This window comes from Anopheles maculipalpis, chromosome 3RL, assembly GCF_943734695.1.
Source record: "Anopheles maculipalpis chromosome 3RL, idAnoMacuDA_375_x, whole genome shotgun sequence".
NCBI lineage: Eukaryota > Metazoa > Arthropoda > Insecta > Diptera > Culicidae > Anopheles > Anopheles maculipalpis.
The window spans coordinates 57,449,523-57,470,558 of NC_064872.1; the positions used below are offsets into that span (position 1 = coordinate 57,449,523).

A 21,036-nucleotide genomic window follows, 5' to 3' on the forward strand; every position below is an offset into this window, starting at 1 on the left:
TTTTGCCTCAAAATAGGCCTCAGTTTCGGCGACCACCTCTTCATTGCAGCCAAATTTTTTCCCTGCGAGCATCCTTTTGAGGTCTGAGAACAAGAAAAAGTCGCTGGGGGCCAGATCTGGAGAATACGGTGGGTGTCAGACCGGGGACTTATCAGCCAACCTGTTATTAACACTAGAACTATCGAACGAGTCATTATGACTAGTTTCAAGTGGATTTATTTTTTATTGATAAACAATTACATATATCGATGTTGATGCATGACCCCTGCACATTCAATAGGATGTTCATTTCTATGAATTTAAAAATTAAAATCCTAATATAATATAAAATCCCATCCAGACCCGTCCTCCCGTAGTGAGGACTGACTATCCAACTGCATAATATCAAGCAAGTCTTGTAAGCCATTCCATGGCTGGCGTGACCTTAGAAGGTCGTTAAGCCAAGAAAAAGAATCTAATATTGATATTAAGTTACATCAAGGGCAATTCTACCTCAACCGATCACTTTGACTGGTAGTGTTGTGGAACGATGAACAGCGTATTTCAATGCGAAATTCTCACAAAAAGATGATTATTTTATAACCAACAGACGTATTCCTTGTGATATGACTACAAGATAATATATAATATACAAAAAACAAAGAATAGTTTAACGATTTTATGAGTAACAAGGCTGCAGTAAAATGATGCATTGATGATTTTGCTGATGCTTTGAATCTTCGATGTTGCAACACAACAGGATAAAGTATTGACTTATTCTATTTTATGGTTTTTCAATGCTAGTGTAAGAAACAACCAATCAAATGTGTATTAAGATAAGTATATGAACTTAAAAATGTATGAAAATGTTCGTCAAATTTTTTGGTAACTTCCGGTCATTTTGATTGGTCGCGGTAGAGTTGCACGCGTCAAAATTGCGGTAGTTCTAGTGTTAAGAACAATGTGCTCAATATAATGTTCATAGTGAATTGCGCTTCTCACTATAATTTTATGCAAAAAACAATTGATAATACAAATTTATGCTAAATAAACGATTTTCCTCATCCAGCCACCGCACAAGACAGGAGAACATTGGTTCATAGCACGATCGAGCATGAAACAAGTGAACAATATCTCGCGTGCCCATTCCCTGTGCCGAAAGTAATTAGTGAAAAAACAATCGCACAACAATACGTCAGTGTCAGTGTAACGTTCCCGCCCAAAACATGCAATCACGCGTAAAGCTAACGCTAGTGGTCGTCGTCCTCTGGACTAATTTGCTGCTGCTTCACTCCAGCACCGAAGCATCAACCGACTCGGGTCTGCCCGATTTCGAGCTAGACGATGGTAAAGATGAGACGGATGATGAGTACTACTACGTGAACGATGGTAGCGATCAGCAGATGCAACCATCGCACAAAATCATCAGCTATGCCAAACCACCACCACCACCGGGTGACGGTACCATTGTTCCTGTGCAGGGCGATGCAGTCGAACCCTTCCTAATGGAGGACGACGATACCAGCTTCGAGGTGATGGACGATGTGGACTTTGTCGAGACGGGATCGATGGACTTCCAGCGGAAGGCGGAGCGTATGAAACGGATCATGCTGAAGGCATTCGCCAACCGGGAGTTCCAGCGAAAGTTTGGTGAAGTGTTGCCACTGCTGAAGGTGATGTCGAAAACGCAAAAGTCTACCCTGGCGGCACTGATTACGGCGCAGGTGAATTCACGGGAAGGACACACCCTATCGTTGGAACAGGTTAGTAGTGATTTTATTTCGCTTGGGGCAAATCGGTTAAGCTTTACGTGGTCGTCTGGGTGTTTAAATTTCTGCATATTGATCTCCGACAATTCTCCGTTGCCAATTCTTTCCTACCAGAAGATCCCTATGTCTACATGATCCTCTGAATGAATCGAATGTGCAGAATGAACATTTTACGTTTAACGATCAAGTAACATTATTTTTGTGTTCTTTCAAGCGATTCTATTTAGTTTTTCAAACTAGTAAGTAAATAAAACAGTAAGAAGATCAGTACAATTAGCAGTAATTTTCAATAAATCATTTATAAAAATAGTCCCTAGTGATGGGTTAAGTAGTCCTGTTTAATGAGTAGAGCGGGGTAAATTCTCGGGGTCCTTTGCTATCACCAAGATTCTGCGCTGAGGAGATGGGCTAGTCTGTCTACTCGTCAACCTAGCGCTAGAAAGGACCATCCGCGGTAGAAAGAAGGACTCAGAGATAGAAACTTCGGGGACCATCTTCCGCAAGTCAATCCAGTTTCTGGCATTCGCTGATGATAGAGCGAAAGCTTGTATGTATGTACATACGTCGAAAATGCGCATTAGACTTGACAGTCTCCGGTGGGCTGATCATGCCATTAGAATGACATCGGACGACCCAGCCCGTAAAGTCTGGACGGCGCTGGATCGCTAGCGGTTTAGAGAATTTCTGCAGCAGGCCAAGACCGCCACCAGCAGCTCCTTCGCTCACGATCTAACATATCTTACCAGATTAGATTCAATGCAGATTTGAACCTTTTAGATATTCTAGATAAAGGACAACCCAGTGGTGAGGGCGACAGCTGTGCCGGTCTTCAAACGGTAGCACCGGGGTTCAAATCCCATCCGGACCGACCCTCCATAGTGAGGAGTGACTATCCAACTGCATGATATCAAGCAAGTCTAGTAAGCCATTCGATGGCCGGCGTATTTCTGGGAACAGATATCTTTTTATCTTTAAAAATCGTCTCGGTACATCACCTTTGGTTAGCCAACGAACCTCTGAATAATAAATAACATCGAAACAGTCACATTCATTTCCACTAAGAAATTCCTTAATCTGCCAATGATTTAATCCTTGAGCTAGCAAACAATTTATCAGCTCAACGACTTGTTTCAAAACATGAAACTAAGTTATTTTCAACATCAGTTATGTTGATGGATAATGCAATTAATGATAAATATTTGAAAGATTGATTATTGCAGCTTATCTTTTATCGAACTAACTGCTTCCGTACTTCAACACGTTCAACGCTGTGTAAAAAATCAGTGATATAGCCGGGCGGTGATGTGGCGCCTTAAGAGCTTCAATAGCTTCGCTGGCCGTATATAAACCGACATGCGGCTCACGGGCAACAGGTTGCTCACGCCTGCTGTAAAACGTACTAATCCTTTAGCATAGCCTGGTTAGGTTATTTAGGAATACTATGCAGTGCAGTTTATGCTTCAGAGTTAACTCTAGAGTTCAGCTCACCAAATATAAACAAGGAAACAGAAAATTCTTTATACGACTCTTGAAAGAACGTGAACGAAGCAATTCATTCATAACACTAGTTGAGCCATTTGATTCTTGGTTTCGATCGATAGGTGAGCTTTTTTACTTTTCAAAAAAGAATGACATGACTGCAGGAGGGATCGTTTAGGGAGCGTTCTGTTAGCTCACGTATAATGTAAGACATAACTCTCGTTAGAATTGGTGTTCACTAATTCAAATCACTATCTGCTCGTAGCTCAACATCAATGTCAACAACCAATTACCTGTGACAGACAGCTGTAAATGATTAATATTTCTGATTATTCTCCTCTCTATAATTGAAATGCTCAACAATTTGTAAATTTGGATAAGACTTTTTCATCCACCTCATTGAGCTTCTTTGGTTCGTTTGATATAACATTTCACAACACGGTCTGCGTCACATGCCAATGATTAAGGTGGGATTAAAGGGCTTAAGCGTCGATGTGCACCAGTAGCTGCAGACAGCATTCCCACTGGAAAGCCTTTTTTTTTTGCCCGCATTAGTCTCTTATCAGTTGACAAAAATATATTACCGACTTGGCGGCCCTTTTACTTTTTGACCTTCTCTCTTTTTGTGTGGGTTTGTTCTTGCCCGCAGTAAGCACTTGCGAGCATTCCCGTTGCCAGTGCACAATTCAGTAAGTGTTTGAAGCTCCAGCAGAGCACTGCATTCGGTAAATTTTGGGCGAAACGAACCATGGTGAACAAGTGTGCGCTATTCGGTCTGCTCGTGATTGGAGCATTGTGCGGTAGCAATGCCCAAACGCCTACCGTACTACGGGACACGGTTTGGGGCGAGTTTCCGTCGGTGGTGCTGGTGAAGACGCCACGCGAAAATCAGTACTGTCTCGGGACGGTCCTGAACGCGAACCACGTTCTAACGTCCGCGTCCTGTGTGCTTAGCTACGATCGGATGCGCGTATTTCCGGCCCGGTTGGTGCGTGTGTTTGGCGGTGACATTAATGTGGTCCCAATTTCCGCCACACGTCAGACACGTACCGGGCAGCATATTTTTGTGCACGAAAATTATCGTCCACATACGTTTGAAAACAATATTGCTGTTATTCGTGTAAGTAGTCGCGATCGAGAAACGAACTTCCAGTTCAGTGCACCAGCAAGTTCTTTTTTAACTCATTTCTGCCTTTTAATGGTATTTGGCGTAGCTTGCCGAACCGTTCCATCTGCCGAGCAATGCGATCGAGGAGGCACACATCAGAATGCGCATCGTGCCAGACAATCATCCGTGCTATGTCGTGACTTGGTACAGAGCACCCGGAACCGATGTTAATCCGAGCCAAGAAATCCCGAGACAGCAAACGTTCAACGTGAACATACGCAACCGGGATGTGTGTATTGGCGAGCAGCGTACTGAGCTTACGGTACAGGAGAATTCCCTCTGCACGTACACAACGTCCGTGATGAATGTCGTGCAGGGTGATCCGATGTTCTGCAACGGCGAGCTGACATCGATACAATCGTACACGTTCCTGCCTCCAGGACAGCAGCAACCGACACAACCAAACCTGGTGTCCACCCAGATACGGTTCTACATTCACTGGATCAACGCTCAGCTCAATCGAACGCAACCGATGCCGGAAGGATGGAACCCGGTGGAGTTTTGAGCGAGATGAGGACATCTCGATCAAAGACTACATTGAAGGACGAGTTTAGGTTAGGTAATTAATAATAAAAGGAAACGCTAGTCTACTATGGAACAGCCTACAGTCATTGGGTCAAACAACACACAACGGCCGGGACAACGGGCCTGCTTTCGTTTCCAGCAGTGGTATCTGATATCTGATAGACAGTTCACAGCTCTTCATCCGAAATAAAATCGTAGTTTTTCATAGGAACTTGTTATCAGAATTTATCCTCATGAAACATTATCAGTTACGTTGGAAGTAATAAGGTATAAAATATACGCGCACGTTAGTGGTTTCTGGTTATCCAAAATCGACCGCTACAAGTAAGTGCGAGTCAGTCAGTTTCTACACCATGGCAAGGGTAGTGTTCGCCTTTATTCTGCTGCTTGGCACCGTTGCTGGGTGTTGGGCACAAACCGAAACTATTATTCGCAACGTAGTTTGGAGTGAATATCCGTCGGTAGTTTTTGTAAGTACTCCTCGTCATCTGGATTGCGTTGGTGTCGTGATCAATGAGAACCACGTGCTGACATCCGGCACATACGGCCCGGTTGATACAGGTAATTGGAGGCGACCTTACCGTTTCCATTCCGGCAAACACTCGCCAAACCCGCACTGCGGAGCACATCTTCGTACACGAAAACTATCGTGTGCGTCAAAATGACAACAACATCGCGGTTATACGCGTAAGTATCACCGAATGTAAAGGATTTGTCTTGGAGTGTTTCGCTTGTGTAGCTTTCGTACGGCTCGTTTCGTTTATTCTTATAAAATTATTCTGCAGCTTGCTGAACCATTCCATCTACCGAGCAATGCCATCGAGGAGGCTCACATTCGCATGCGCATCGTACCACAAGCTCATCAATGCGATGTAGTGAGAGTCCGAAGCACAGACACCAGAATCCTGCAAGCGTATAATGTGATCATCCGCAATCGTAATGCGTGCGATAGTTGTTGCTTACAGTTAATAAGACAGGAAGAAGGCAAGTGCAGCGAAAACATTACGGATTCTGATATCACGCTTCTTCAGGGCGATGCAATGTTTTGCGATGGGGAGTTGATGGCAATAGGAGCTACGACTGTGACGAGTGAAAACAATAGACGGTTCCATTTCCTTCAAGTTCGGTTTGCAACTCACTGGATACATCAACAGCTCAGCCGTACTCACCCGATGCCGGTAGGGTGGAGTCCGCATGAAATGTAAACGGCTGCAGAAAAGCGTCTGACGCATAACTAAACTGTTGAATAAAGAATTCGTAGAACACAGAAAATAGGAAAAATTCACTCATGCAAGATCGATAACTCGATTGATCGATTCGGAATCGGGAGCCTCGGGAGAAGGCAGGTTTGATATCGACCCTTTTTGATGTGAAGATCTCGCAATGAAATAAGAAATCTTGTATTCTAACGAATGCATTCAATTCATTGTGGAGCTTGTTCTAGTCGCTGTATGGCCCTCAAATAGCTTCGGATCGCTTACGGCTCTGACTGGACAGAAAGTTTCGGATCTCCTCTACGAAAGCATCCACGCTGGTCGCAATCGCAAATATTTGTGTGTCACTCATACGATGGCGGCGAAATGTTTTATTGGCTAGTTTGATATTTAGTGCGCCACACTGTACAATGGCACTTACAATGGCTGCGGCGGTGTCCAGCCGGGCGGTGGGTTATCCGTGCGCGTGAACTGCGTTTCGATCCACTGGGTGTACTGTCGCACGTCCATGTATACGGCCGGCTGGTTAGCGACACCGCATCCCAACCCGAACGCCAACACACCGGCCAGACGCCCATTGCAGTACAATCCACCACCCATATTGCCGCGACAGACGGCGTTCTGGTTCGCGGCCAGTGCACCTGCACAGATCATCGTCTGCTGCACCCGGTTGTTGTGTACGTTGCCCGCATTACAGGAAGCTGTCGTCAGTATCGGTTGCGTTACGACGAACTGGTTCGGACGTACGGCAGCCGTTTCCTGGTTCTGGGCAGCGCCCCATCCAGCAAACAGACACTGCGTATTGTCCGCCAGCAGGCGCGTGTTGAACAGGGCCGGCTCGATCGCGTTGTGAAACTCGGGGTACGGCACATCGACGCGCAGTACTGCCAGATTGTTGCCATCCGTCAGCCGGTTGTAGTTCGGATGGACGTAACTGCGGATGACGCTGCGAACCTCGCGCCTGGGCGATACCGGTGTCACGTTAATGTCTCCAGCGATGACGCGCAACCAGAACGGGTTGATGAGCACGAACGTGGTCGGATTCATGACACAGCTGGCCGCGGTCAGTACGTGCTGCCGGTTAACCACCGTACCCATGCAGTTCTGGGTAATGTACGGTGTTTCGATGATTACCGCCGACGGGTATTGGCCCAGCAGCGTCTGAGTGCCTCCGGTAATGCGTGGTCCCGCATCTTCGGACGGTAGTGATTGGGTGCCGCTCAACAGCGCCAGTACGGCGAATGCTACTACAAACTTCTGCATCTTTGGTCCGTTGCCTGCTAATGCTGGACGTCAACTGAGTGCAAGTTGTGCCCACCGACGTTTAAGCACCATGCAGTATCGACTACCGATTGTGTTGAAGAGATTTATCTTATCAACCGCCCGGGGTGGTGCGGGTAGTATCGGCATGATAATGGACTTAACCCCAACCTCACCCTTTTCGATCTAATGACTCCCTAAAGGGGAACATTGGGATCCAGTGATACGACGCATGGAAGGCCAGTGTACAGCAGCGTTTGCAGCTTTCCCGGTTCAGTGTATTGGAAGTGTCCGTTCGCAGCACATCGCACCATGAAGAGTATCGTATTCACCGTGTTGGCTCTCGGTAGGTTTGCGTCATCCATTTCAAAGCGTTCCGGTCGTATCTGAACGATATTTTCCTATTTCAAGCCCTTACCTGTGCCACCGCTAGTGCGCATCGGTATGCGCTCGCCGAGGAAGAGGAAGGTTACGATCCATTTCTGCCCTTCATCGCCGGCGGCACCAACGCTGTCAACGGACAGTTTCCTTCGATCGTAGCCGTTGGTTTACCGGCACCGCCGAACAACGCATTCTGCGGTGGAGTGATCCTCAACGAGAACCATGTCCTAACGGCGGCCCGCTGCGTTCTAACGCCCCAGAACACACTGATCTTCGCAAACCAGCTCAACATTCTGTCCGGCATGCTGCAGCTTAACTTCGCTGCACCTCGTATCGGCATCACCGCGGTCTACGTCCATCCGCAGTACAACCCGTTCACGTTCGAGCACAACATTGCGGTGCTGCGGACGAGCTCGAACTTCTTCATCCCGATAGTGCCGGTGCCGAACTTGGACTTTGCGCAGTTCTACGAAGAAATTGCCTTCGACGGGCAGGCTTGTCAGGTGGCGGGATGGAACAATGCGACCGCAACGCCGGTGCAGCAATTTATTAACGCACCGATCCTGAACCGAGACACGTGCAACGGGTTGGCGATACATCTTGGAAACATTCGCGAGTCGATGATTTGTGCTGGTGCGACGAATGCTGGACCGGGTGTTTGTGCCAGCAATCTCGGTACGGGGCTGTTCTGCGAGGGCCGCCTAGCTGGCATCCTGTCGACGGGGCTGGGCTGTGGTCAGGCTAACAATCCGGGTGTGTATACGCAGATCCGCTTCTATCTGCCCTGGATACGGGAGCAGTTTTCGCGGCAAGACATACCGCTCGGCGGATCTTCGCCCATTCCGGTAATGTAAGGCGAGCATTGTACGGACGTGTTTACAATAAAGACAAGACAATATCGAGTATCACATTCTGAAGATCAATATCTTATTGGTTGGGATTTACGAAACGGTGAATCTTAAAAACAGATGAACTTGCTCAACCTGAAACTTTCTCTCTGTGATATACGTAAATACAACTGAGATTCGACTCAATTACCCTCTAGAAAGACCGATGCATTTGATTGGCAAATGACGGCGCTAGATCGTGAGCAGGATCGAGGACTTCTTCAACAGACCAAGACCAAGTAGCGGCTGTTCCACCTTATAAGAATTAGATAGAAATTTTCTCTGCAGTATTTTATAACATAAATGTATATCCAGGAAATTCTATATTCCAATTTTATAACAATCAAACCACACAGCGAGTATACTTCAGCTTGAACACTTTTATTGATCCGCCAAATATCAAAGAGCACCCTTACAACACCGCCGGAGTCCACCCAGCCGGCAATCCCACCGTCTGGTTAAACTGTCGATCAATCCAATCGTTGTAGAATCGCACCTGCGTAAATATCGGCGGATTGTTAGCCACGCCACAGTTGATACCGAACGACAGCGTGCCAACAAGGTTCCGCTCGCAGTACAGTCCCGTACCGGCATTACCGTTGCACGGTGCCGCATTGCCAGCGGCGGCCGTGTTGCCAGCACACAGATGACTTTCCAGCACCCTGCCGGCATGCATCGAGGCCTGATTGCAAGTATCGCGATCGTTCACCGTCATCGGCAGGAACCGTTGCAGTACGTTTACCGGCGCATTAACTGCCGTCGCCGATGCACCCCATCCAGCGAACTGACAGGCGGCACCGTTCGGTACAATACGGCGCGTCCGGTTTGCCAGATTGATCGTGTTCGAGGGCAACTCGTACGGACGGTCCAACCGCAACACGGCCACATCGTGCTCCAGCGTCCGGATGTTGAACTGCGGATGGACGAAGATGTGCGTCACCTTGCGCGTCTGCCGGCGTGCACCGACCGGGGCAAGCGCAATGTCACCCGCACGCACCGTGATCCAGTACGGGTCGATCAATCTTTGGTTCGCGTTAAACACGCACTGCGCCGCGGTCAGAACGTGCTGCCGATCTACGACCGCACCACCGCAGTGCAGATTGAACGTGGTGTTAATCGATACGGCCGACGGGAACTGACCCCAGGGTGCATTGGTACCTCCAAGCAGACGGGGTCCCCGATCTACTATCTCGTCGGCCCTGATGTGCGGAATGGCTAGGGGAGAGATCGAACATTAGTATCGCTCGCTAACAACCATACATTCGCGTTGTTCACACGACGCAAACTTACCGATCGCCAAACAAACGAGAAAAATTGTCCACTGCATTGTTGCCGAACGCTAGATCGATACTAAGCGCGCGTACTGCAAGCCATGCGGCCTTCACATCATGCCGCTTGTAAATGAGCCGTCTTATCATTCCATCCCACCACTGGCTGATAACTTGAGCATCTGGAGAAGGAAGCGGATTACATGTTTATCGCAAAATCTTCTACCTGCGACGATATCAAGCGGTTATGATTGTGATAAGACACAAAATGGGTTACGAAATTCAATTCCCGTTGTTTATAACCATAGTGGATGGGGAATGCACTGATTTTTGGAAATTGCAACACCGTTCCAAATTTAACAGATTAGATTGCTACTGGCCATACGTTCCCGCGGCCTGTAGCAGACGGTCTGGAACAGGAAATTTCTTGTCAATATTAATCAGCCAGACATGGATCACCTTTCGGTGATTCAGCTGATTATTCAGTGGTTATTAATTTACAGAACTGATTGTTCATTGAGCAATGTATGATGGATTAGTAATTTCTTTAAATGCGGTGAATTTAAAGAAATACTTATTTCTATTATGCGCTGCTTGATTTTTCTCTCACTTCGCTCCTTAGGTAAACATATTTCTTACGTGTTTCCCTAACCCATGATTGTTTCCTTGCTTTAGCGATAATACTTTCTTTTATGTTTTTTATCATTTAATCCACTACACAAAAAGTCACTTTATCACGCAATGGCACTGGTGATCAACCCATGTTTCGTTGATAAGCTAGTGCACATTTAAAGAATGAAGCGGATTTCTTTTTTATTTTTCGCAAATCTCCTTTCGTCTGCATCCTGACTACACCGGGCGATAATAAATGCGATCATAATAAAATATTGGTTACGAAATCGATTCGCATTGTTTATAGTCCTCTACGCTGATTTGAGGAAATTGCAACACCGCTCCAGATTCAGACGATAAGATAGCTTGTTTATTGGTCTAGGTCTCGATAAGGATAAGAATGCTTTCACAATGTTTTCAAATCCAGCTTCCTTCTTTACGTAACGTTTAGCAAGAGAATTATTGCATCAAATAAAAGATATAGGAGAGCTCAGAGAATTTCTTCGCAAAGATTTACGTGTAACGCTTGACATTTGATCAAGTGTTTAGTGTTGAAAGCATAATGAATGTGGTGGTAAAATGTTTAAGGTCTTTTGGGCTCATACACTTCAGGCGATATGTTTCGAACTTTTTAAAATAGATTAACCAAGGTAGATTTTTCATTTTCTTTTTCACAATTCTTACCATTTTCTATGCTAGATGGTTTTTGAAATTTCATGATGCATTGACAGAAATTGGATAGGAATCATACGATCAACAATGATTCGCATCTTCTTCTTGGTTTAACGGCCTTCTAACGTGTGCCTTAGAAGATGTGGCAAAATTTTCTAGTGGCCGGTCCATCGGTCAACGAATAATTGACTACAAACTGTCAAAATTTGAGAGCTTTATCTCTTAATTTACAGTAGTCAGCTACTCAAAGCGAGCACTGGAACAAAGGAGTGTTTGGGGATTCTGGAGGAACTTAAGTGGCTAAGCTAGGTTTGCCCCAATACCGTCCGAATACAATTTTCTAGATCACTTTGAAGAGGAAAATCAATCTAAATAATTGCATGGTCTAATAATTGCCAATTCAGGGATGAATACATGAAATAGGTAACCTTTTATAACATTTTTATACTTACGGCGTAAAGGCCGCACACAAAGGTTGAACTTGTAGTAATCTCAAAATCGATAATTAATAGACCTTGATTTCGAGGCTACCGCAGTCTTTATTTATCGTGGATGTCACAATAATGTCAGACGGGAAATGTCAAGAAAATGTCAAAAAATAAAAGATCAATCTGTTTCGACGATTCAAAGAGGAAACTCGTGTTTGACTTATGAAAATTACAAACTTTTGTTCCTAAATTCAAGTTTTATTAAAGAAAACAATGCAATGCGTTGCTGTCGCCTCTACCACCCAACTTCAAAGAATTCCATGCAACACTGATTGTAAGCAGCTTTTGATAGTTTGCCACACGACCTACTGCTTGCAAAATTGGAGAAACTTGTGTTTGGTGGACCAATCTTGTCCTGGATCAGGTCCTTTCTTTCGAATCGATCTTATTCAGTCAGATTGGAACTTTGGGATCGTTTTCATCTTCATTTGTGTGCTTGTCTGGCGTACCTCGGGAAAGTGCACCCTGTCCTATCCTTTTTACCCTATTCATCAATGACTGCATCAATGTCCTTCCAACTGATGGACACCTTCTTTTTGCTGATGATATCAAAATCTTTTTCCCCGTGTCTTCGTCTTCCGACTGTCGATCTCTCCAACGCTCTCTTAGTGACTTTTCTGTTTGGTGTTTGAACAATGGGTTGGTGCTCTGCCCCCCTAAATGTTGTGTCGTCTCTTTCGGGAGGACTTCTGCTGGTCGGCCGTTATGGAACTACTCCTTATGCGGCACCCAAATAAGTAAAGTAACCAACGTGAAAGATCTTGGGGTTTGGTTCGATGAGGGACTCTCGTTCGATGAACACATTAACCATGAAGTAATAGCTAAGCTAATAAAGCTAATAGAGCACTAGGCCTAATTTTCCGCATGGCTTCTGAGATCAGAGGGCACTGTATTGTTGCTGAGTTCGTTCCGTTCTGGATTATGCAAGCGTAGTGTGGACCCCAGCCGGAGAAACCGCTATGCAGAGAATAGAGAGGGTTCAGAGGAAGTTTACGCGCCTCGCTGTCCGTAATATTCTACACGGTTACTCCGTTCCTGTGCCCTCATATTCTCTCCGCTGCCGTATCTTGGGTCTAATAGATATTAGATCCCGCCATTCGCACGCGCAGTCCTACTTCATCGTATGTATCCTTTCCTCTGAACTCGACGCTCCTTCACTTCTATCTTCTATACCCCTGTATGTCCCTTCTCGTCGACTTCGTGATAGACCACCCATATTCATCCCTTCCCGCCGTTCGGTTTTTGGCCAGAATGATCCTTGGTTAAGAGGTTGCATTTCTTTGAACAGAGATCACGAGCTGCTCGACTTCAACATTCCTATATCCTGCTTCCGAACTCGCCTTGTAGAGTCCACGACCTTTACTTCATAAAAATCCTTTATTTCTAATGACTCCTCATCATAATTCCCCCCCCCCCCCCCCTATCATAGTTTAAAGATATACATTGTGTAGCCCGGAGAGGCAGACAATTTGAATTAAAATAAATAAATAAATAAATAAATAAATAAATAAAGCTGCTAACGCGGGGCTCCTTTTACTAGACCCCTTGTACCAAGTAGGACCATAGGCAATCGCCTACTCCACCATCCGTTAGATCCTCTACTGGCTATTCTCAATATTTGAAGATAATTTAGCACACGGCACACGATACACACGTTCTCCCTATTATCCGGTCAAAGAATTGCCAAAATTAGACATTCATCGGCCACCCGCGAATATATTTTTAAACACTAATTTGCAATTCATCCGCCAAACCATGGCTCCAAACCAAAAAGAATCGAACGAAAGATGACTAACGAAAAACAGGAACACAATCGCGCATCATGAATTCTATGCCAGGCACACCCCACATGAACTTCCTCATAGACAGACTCCATTCCCTATCGTACGATGAATATTTATCGCATCCAACAAAAAAAAAAAACGTACGGAATTGATGAAGCCAATAATGGGATAAACGATTCGGTGTGGTGGTGAAAGATGCGTTGTAGTAGTTTGCGAATTAATGGATATTAACAACAACAGCAGCGCTACAACATCACCTGCCAACGGTAAACGGCACGGGGATTGACTGAATGTGTAGAGAAGCATCTGCCATATCTGTAAAAGAACTGGATTTTTGATCCGATTGGCCTAGTGGACGGGTTCGAGTAAATTCCGTTCATTGGCAGCAATTGCGGCACGCGTTCGGTAGCCTACATTCTTACGGCATTAGAACACCGATCGTACGGGAATGCGAGCAAATTGGGTCGAAACGATTACTGCATTTCGGGATTTATCACTGATCTGTTCTTTTTCTCTTTTTCTGCAGGTCAAATCGATGTTCGGTAACCGGCCGGAGCTGATTCTACCGCTCGTCTACGACATTGCGAACATGATCCGTACCGTGGCCAAAAAGGAGAGTCTACTGCACGATCAGCAGCAGCACTGGGAGCGACTGGAAGAAGCCGATAAAGCACTGGTCGAGGATGAGGGCGTTCTGTCCAATCATTTGCTTCGGCGGAGCTTTAGCATACGCTCGGAACCACATGGGTTTCGCATGAAGGATGTACCGCCGGTTACTGCCGATCTGAACGATGGTCGACTGATGGTGGACGAACAGGAGCCAGCCAACGTGCGCACCATTTCAACAGACGCCAGCAACGAAGAAGCGGGACGATCTGCCCGGGACGAGCCGCAACCTTTCTTCGAGAAGCTCGTACAAGCATTGCCTCGCTTTAACGTGCAGCAGACGACACGCGGCAAACACTCGGACGATCGAATGACGTACCACGAGCGAAAGCTTAACATGACCGCTTTCAACGCTACCGGCACCCAGCGCGATCAGCTCGCGATGGCTTCCGACGGGCCAATACCGGTCACCTTGCCTAAAGTCTCTCCCAAACAGTCAGCCGGGTCGTCCTCCGGACCGGTAAATGCGATCGGTCCACTATCACGCGAGCCAACCACTACCCACGGCCCGGAAGTCATCAGCGCCGTCACCGAGCACAAGCTAACCCTGGAGGAGATCGAAGATCTTGCCTTCGCCGGACTCAATGGAACGGAAGTGGATGCGTACGGTGCGTCCGGTACGGCCACGCACGGTAACAGCACGTCCAGTGGTGGTCCGGTGGCAGAGAAACTCATCGGTGGCCGTCAGCGACCACAGGGACTGCACACGCTACAGCCGAGCGAAAAGTGTGAATACTTCTCGGGCGGTGTTTGTATCCGGGTCGCCAACTATCCCACGTAAGTGTGCAGAGAGGCAGCGAGAGACGGCTGCTAGTGGTGCCGTACCGCCAACCGTACGTTTCCTTCCCCTTCCAGGAGGGTGTAGAAACTCGATCACACGATCGTCGACATCTTTACCCGGTCCTCCCGGGGTTGCGAGGGTGAAGAAGTTGTAAAACAATCTAATAATGGGAGAAAGTCTTAATAGGCGAGGCAGTAGAGGCATCTTGTTGTGAGATTCTTTGAACAGCTTTGTTGCGTTCCACGATCGGTGTTCGGGCAGGTGTTTAATGCCCGACACCCCCGATGTTCTGAGATGGAACGTGACGAGCATATTCGCATATTAACGGTTTGATCGACCGGAAACGTGAAGCTGTGCGCGTGTACGATTACGGTGACCATGCGTAACCGAACCGTAATGCGCTGATTGATCAGATGCCGCTCGATCAACGCCACGTTCCAACGGCAAAAAGGATACGATCGGAGTGTTTGCACCATGTTTATCGGTGGGGGTTCGATCGTGGTGAATTTTTATTGCACAAAAAGTTACAACCACTGTACAGACTTTAGCAGCTCGTAATAGTACATTTGGTAGTACATAATCTCTGAAGGCCTTAGTGTTTTTTGCTTGATGACAGGTCATCTTGAACTCCCAAACAGGAATGTGAAGCGTGCTTAATTTTAAGCCTTCAACTTTCTCCATCTTCCCAACGCAACTTCTCCTTCTCCGTAACTATTTTCTAGCAAAGGTTGGAGATCCGGCCTAACTAAAAATCCGTCTCAGCTTCCGTTCCGGGGCAGATGGAAAACACGTAAATTAGCTCGTTCAATCAATCTCAAGCGCAACCGCTTTATATCGCGGTGAATCAAGAAGATCGATTAGGCTGATAGATGAGTAACATAAGGGCAACAGCAGATTGCACTGCACTTTATTGCATAAGGCGTGCGTTGTGATGCACGTCCAGAGGGAGTCGAGGGAGTTCCTCATTATATTTTTCCAGTTTTGAATTTACGAGCGTCATTCACGTTTGTGCGTGTTTTTTCCCTCCTCTCGCCGACGCATTTCAACAAATGCTTGCAACGAATGTTGATGAATCATTTATCAACGCATGGAGGTGGAAGTTTTTATCGCAAAGGGATCACTTTTTGGTTATCACAATCGTGGCTTGGCTTAATATTACGATAAAAAATCAACTACAAGTAACGCGTACTCTGCAATGCTGACGCTCGACTAACGACGGTAACGGAATGTGAGCTAACGTTTCCTTACGCTCCACCAAACGTGACATCGCTAAACGGAACAAGCTTCAACCAATCGGGGGAAGAAAGAAAACAAAAAGCCCTACTTCCGTCCACTTTCACGGCGACCGCACAAAGGCGCAACAACATCAGGGCCGATCAACGCATAATAATGCGTGCGTATCAATCGCAATCAGCCGTGCCGTGGCAATCACGTGAACGATGCGGAATCGCGTGAACCGTCTGTATGAGTATCAGCAAATGGAAAATGGATTCTTCGGACTGTTGTGTAAATTAAAAGCATTAGAAAATGGCATCCCCTTGCGGACGGGTGCGAGCACATTTTAACAACATAATTCCAACCCTGGGTGTTGATTTGCTGCATTATTGTTTAACAACTCTACGGGCCGCGAACGTAGCAGCTGCATAGTAAGGCACTTAAATGTAAACCGTACAACTTGAATCTTTACGCGGTACGGTTGAACGGTGTGCGGATAGTAGGGAATAATTTTACCACCGCTGTAAATGTAAATGTGCCAAAAGCCGTTGCAAAAGCGAGGGCCGCAAATATTACTGTTGATTGAGATGCTTTCCATTTGTTTTACTGCATTTTTGTTGCTATGGTATGGAGTGCAATTTTAATTACTGCACTGGATGATTTTTAACCGAAGTAATAAAATAACTCTCACTTCCTGGTGCTGCTGCTGCAACGTTTTCTTATTCGTAACTGATCGAAACGGAACATTTAAATTCTATGATCTATGATTGCCGCTTGACATCTGTCACTAATTAAGTGCTTGATTTTTAGCTGTCAACTCGGACGACTATGACTCGATAAATCAAGCTCTATACATGTGGTAAACAAATATCATTTTTGGGATTGAATAGAAATTGAAAATTTGGCCCCTGCTTTCCAACCACTTTCACCGGAGGATGGTCAGTTACTGTCCGTGTTTGTTTTGGGGCGTTTGTTTTTCGTGCCCGTTTCGTGCTACATATAACTGCCACCATACATCTTCCACCACTAATGGTTGATCTTGACCGCACCCATCCGGCTCTTTACAGCTCCGAGATCATGTACAGTATTACGCGCCACCGGCATGCCATCGGTGCCCTGCTGGCCGAGTACATTGACAAAGCGAACGCCCAGGACCGTACCGTGTACGAGCCGGAGGAAATTGCGCAGGGCATCAACACCAAGCTCAGGTAAGAAAAGGTGCAAACTTTCGACATCCGACTGCCGAGCGACTGGTCAGCTCGGATGGCTTTCTCAATCCCGACGCTGGATAGAAAGCGATGCAGTTTTGGGGGATGCAAAACCTTTCGGAAGATTTCAATTTCATTTCTGTTATTTACATGCCAAATGACACACACGCTACACCGATGCAGAAAGCGAGAAGATGACCCATCGAAAGCGGGGGGTAGCATGTGCCCCAGTATCATCCGGTACGCACGCCCACAGAAGGCACGATCGGCAACCGGCGAGTGGAAGTATATCGTCAACACGGGCGAACACACGCAGACGCTTCGACTAGAAAAGTGCAGGTAAGTAGCGCCTGACCATCCGGACCAGCTTGAACATTTCACTCTCACTTTCTCACCTGCGCTTTTTTAAATTAACTTGCAGCACACCACAAGACTCATGTACCTATCTGACAGACAATTTCCGGTCGCGTTGCGTGCAGATCTACAATTACCATCGATTGCTGAGCTGGGATGCTGCCCGGGGCCTGCACGTGGACATCTTTAAAGTGCCGACCTGCTGCTCCTGCCACATCGATGGGTATCGGGAAACGTTTCCTCCGCTAACGAGCTACAACGACTTCAAGTCCAAGATTCACGAAGATCCGAGCGAATCGGCATCGACACTGATCCGCAACACGCACCACTACTCGACGCTTCAGTTCGATCAGGTCGATGAGGACGAGTCGGACGATAACATTGCGTACCAGTTCTCGAACGGGTTCCAACGGGTGAAACCACCAAAATACGAAAGTCCTCTGCATCTTCCGGCTGTTCCACCACCTCCCCCACCACCGCCAGGACAGGGTAAAACAAGATTCGAACGTCCACCGAAGCATCCGGCCATTTCGAAACCGAAGCACCCGCACTTTATCGCACCTCCAACGCTCGACACGTATCTGAGCCCTCCGCCGAACGATCTTGCGTACGGAATCCCGTTTAAGCGAGGTCCGCACTACACCACCGAAAACGCTTTAAAGCGAGCGGGAAACGTTGGAGCACCAAACAGGAGACCACTGCGCAAGGCGGCAAACGTGCAGCAGCATGGCGATCAAAGCATTGCCGAAACGGATTCCCGGCTCAATCAGGTGGCTGTGTTGCCACCCACCAAGCTGGACCAACTGCCCCAAACACAGGCCCAAAACATCATCGAGAAGCATCGCCGTCGGCAACAACATACCACTCCACAGCCGCCCCTTACCACGCTGCAGCAACAGACGCCCGTCATCTTCCGTATATCGCAACCGGCCGCAACGTCGGTTGGCATTAACCCAACGGTTCCGCTGTCCACTATGCCACAACCCCAACCGCCCAGCACGGCAAGTACCAGCACAACTACGGTCACGTCCACCAATGGCCATCAGCGTATCAACTACAACTACCATCCGATCATCGACTTCTTCGAGGAGGAGGAAGAAGTGCCGGACATTACGCAGGAACAGATTGACCGGATCGGGCTAAACAGTCACACGTCGCTCAACAGCTGGAAGCCGGTAATTACCGGTAGGCCACGGTTTCACTGACGATCCCCAGTTCCACCCACCCTTCCACACACATACACTCGCGCTTCGAATGAACAAGAAACAATACTCACTCGATTTCACGCAATCAACCCCCTTTAGAGATGTAGCTAATTTATAACTAAAACCTACCGGCTAAGTGTTAAGTGTTAAGTGCAGCAAGCTATTCAGAGAGACGAATCCACCAAGTAGCAGACCCCCTGATTCTCTCGGCCACGTTTCGCCCTTTTCGATGAATTTAAGAAGCAAAATAAAAACGAACGATAAAAATTATTACTTGCCAAGCGGTTCGCGGTTGAAAGCGAACCCAAAACTAGTGGTGTCGTCATACGAGCAATTCTTGTATGATGAAGTACTGCTGCAGGCTTTTTGTATTTTGTGCCCCCGGAACGGAAGAGATGGCGGGGTAGGATGCGTTACTTTAACAGAATGGACAGAAATAAAAGTATCGCTGTGATTGTAAAACGATGGATGTGTGTTTGTGTGTGTGTGTTTTTAATCTTAGTTAAACCTGAAAGAAATTATTTCACAAGATCGGATTTTTACAGCAGCATTTTTAAGGTATATTGCGATCAATTTTGCAGTAAAAAATGCATACGACTGTCGACGATTGGAGTGCTTGAACACTCGTTCATCGTATGAACTGGACACTCGTAGGTGTCCAACCATTGTCTGGTCGTCGTAAAATATATCAGTGTCTCGGCAACTTGATTGATGCTACAAATTTATAAAGTTTGCTTCAATTTTCGGCACCGACAACGAACTTAGACCACGACTGTTACTATATGACTAATATGACTAACGTCCGAAGTGATCCTTTCAAATGTTATGTGTAGGCCTTCCAAACGGTTGAACTTTAATGTATCAAAGTCCGCGTTTCGTGAGCGTTTGCGTATTCTTAGAAACTAAGATAATTTTAAGAAATTCATGTAGACTGATGCTCGATATATAACCTGAAATATAGTACTCTTATTTATTTACAATTAATTATGACGGTACAGTGTCGTATTGTCAACACCACTTGTGTTAAATAAAGTACTCATTACAATCATAACATTATTTTAATCTAAATTTCGATTACATTTAGTACATATAGAAACTTTGAAATATGGATCAAAGAACAAATATTTTTCCTTTTCTATGTGCTGTTTTCAGTTTTCAATTTATTAATTTATTATTCATTCTGTTTCAATTTTAAAATCCTCTAAATAATGTCAAACCACATGTATCTAGCAGCACTTCCACCGATCGATTTAAATTTTGTATTTTGAGCAACAGTAGCCTACTTGCCGTGCGATGTTTCCAGCAAACTGAGCGCGCGATGTTTCAGGGGTGCTGCACACGTGTGTTTTTTCCGATGTTTTTTTTTGTCGATTCAAACTTTTCCGTTGCATTTCAATATGATTTAGGATCGGTTATTGGAACAGGGTTTTTTTAATGCTGTTACAGATGCTAATCAGTTATAATAGGATACTTGCTTGTTGCATCGGTCTGCATACAAAAGGAGCGAGGATCAAATCCCGTCAGAACTGTACCCCTGTCGTGCGTTTGATTATCCAACTACGTCGTATCAACTTGTCTAATAAGGCATTCGATGATCAGCAGTTCATGAGCAGCAGAAGAAGAGAATACATTCTTTACTTGCCTTTTTTTTAATTTCGTTGATTTTAACAAATTAATTATGTACAAGTTAGTAGCAGAAGTATCTAATTTCAACCTGAACTTTCAACTCAAACTCGTACATTTCAAAGCATATTGATCACTCCCTTTGTATACCATGTTTTGTAGTGAACAAAAGAAACCTTCACCTTGTACCTGGCAATCGCGGAAAAGACTTGGGCTTGCCCAACAAAAAAGCTCCACCAAACACACAGCACCACTACGGTGTCAATTGATTGCGCCCCATCGAACGGACTCTCCTCCGAATATCACCCAAACTCAATGTCACCGCACCGCAGGGAGACAATTCATTCACCTAGCCCGTGCCCGTGTACTCGGCCACGATTAGTGTCATCCCATGGGCAAGGTCAAAACCCTGACGCATAATAGTTTGCCAAACGCACCTTCCCCGAACATGGACCGCCCAGCCGTGCAGTGGAATGTTCGTTGGCGGCACGTTCGCAT

General features: G+C 46.2%; 5 protein-coding genes across 6 annotated transcripts in view; 3 read left to right on the forward strand and 2 right to left on the reverse strand.

Moving 5' to 3' along the window:
- LOC126561246 (inositol 1,4,5-trisphosphate receptor) overlaps positions 1-21,036 on the forward strand; it is a 437,037-nt gene that overhangs the window by 218,444 nt on the left and 197,557 nt on the right. The gene's annotated exons all lie outside the window — the stretch shown is intronic.
- LOC126561609 (protein wech) overlaps positions 1-21,036 on the reverse strand; it is a 374,746-nt gene that overhangs the window by 119,714 nt on the left and 233,996 nt on the right. The gene's annotated exons all lie outside the window — the stretch shown is intronic.
- LOC126561547 (neurotrophin 1) lies at positions 1,206-19,060 on the forward strand. Its single transcript, XM_050217760.1, has 5 exons — positions 1,206-1,742; positions 14,013-14,929; positions 17,216-17,356; positions 17,540-17,695; positions 17,778-19,060. The coding sequence occupies exons 1-5, from the start codon at positions 1,206-1,208 to the stop codon at positions 18,913-18,915; spliced, it is 2,889 nt and encodes a 962-aa protein (XP_050073717.1). The 3' UTR covers positions 18,916-19,060.
- Positions 6,548-7,417, reverse strand: LOC126562772 (serine protease 1-like). The gene has a single exon (XM_050219355.1). It carries the CDS (start codon positions 7,395-7,397, stop codon positions 6,552-6,554), a length of 846 nt encoding a protein of 281 aa, XP_050075312.1. The 5' UTR covers positions 7,398-7,417; the 3' UTR covers positions 6,548-6,551.
- Positions 7,688-8,629, forward strand: LOC126562757 (trypsin-like). Its single transcript, XM_050219335.1, has 2 exons — positions 7,688-7,740; positions 7,806-8,629. Exons 1-2 carry the CDS (start codon positions 7,707-7,709, stop codon positions 8,627-8,629), a joined length of 858 nt encoding a protein of 285 aa, XP_050075292.1. The 5' UTR covers positions 7,688-7,706.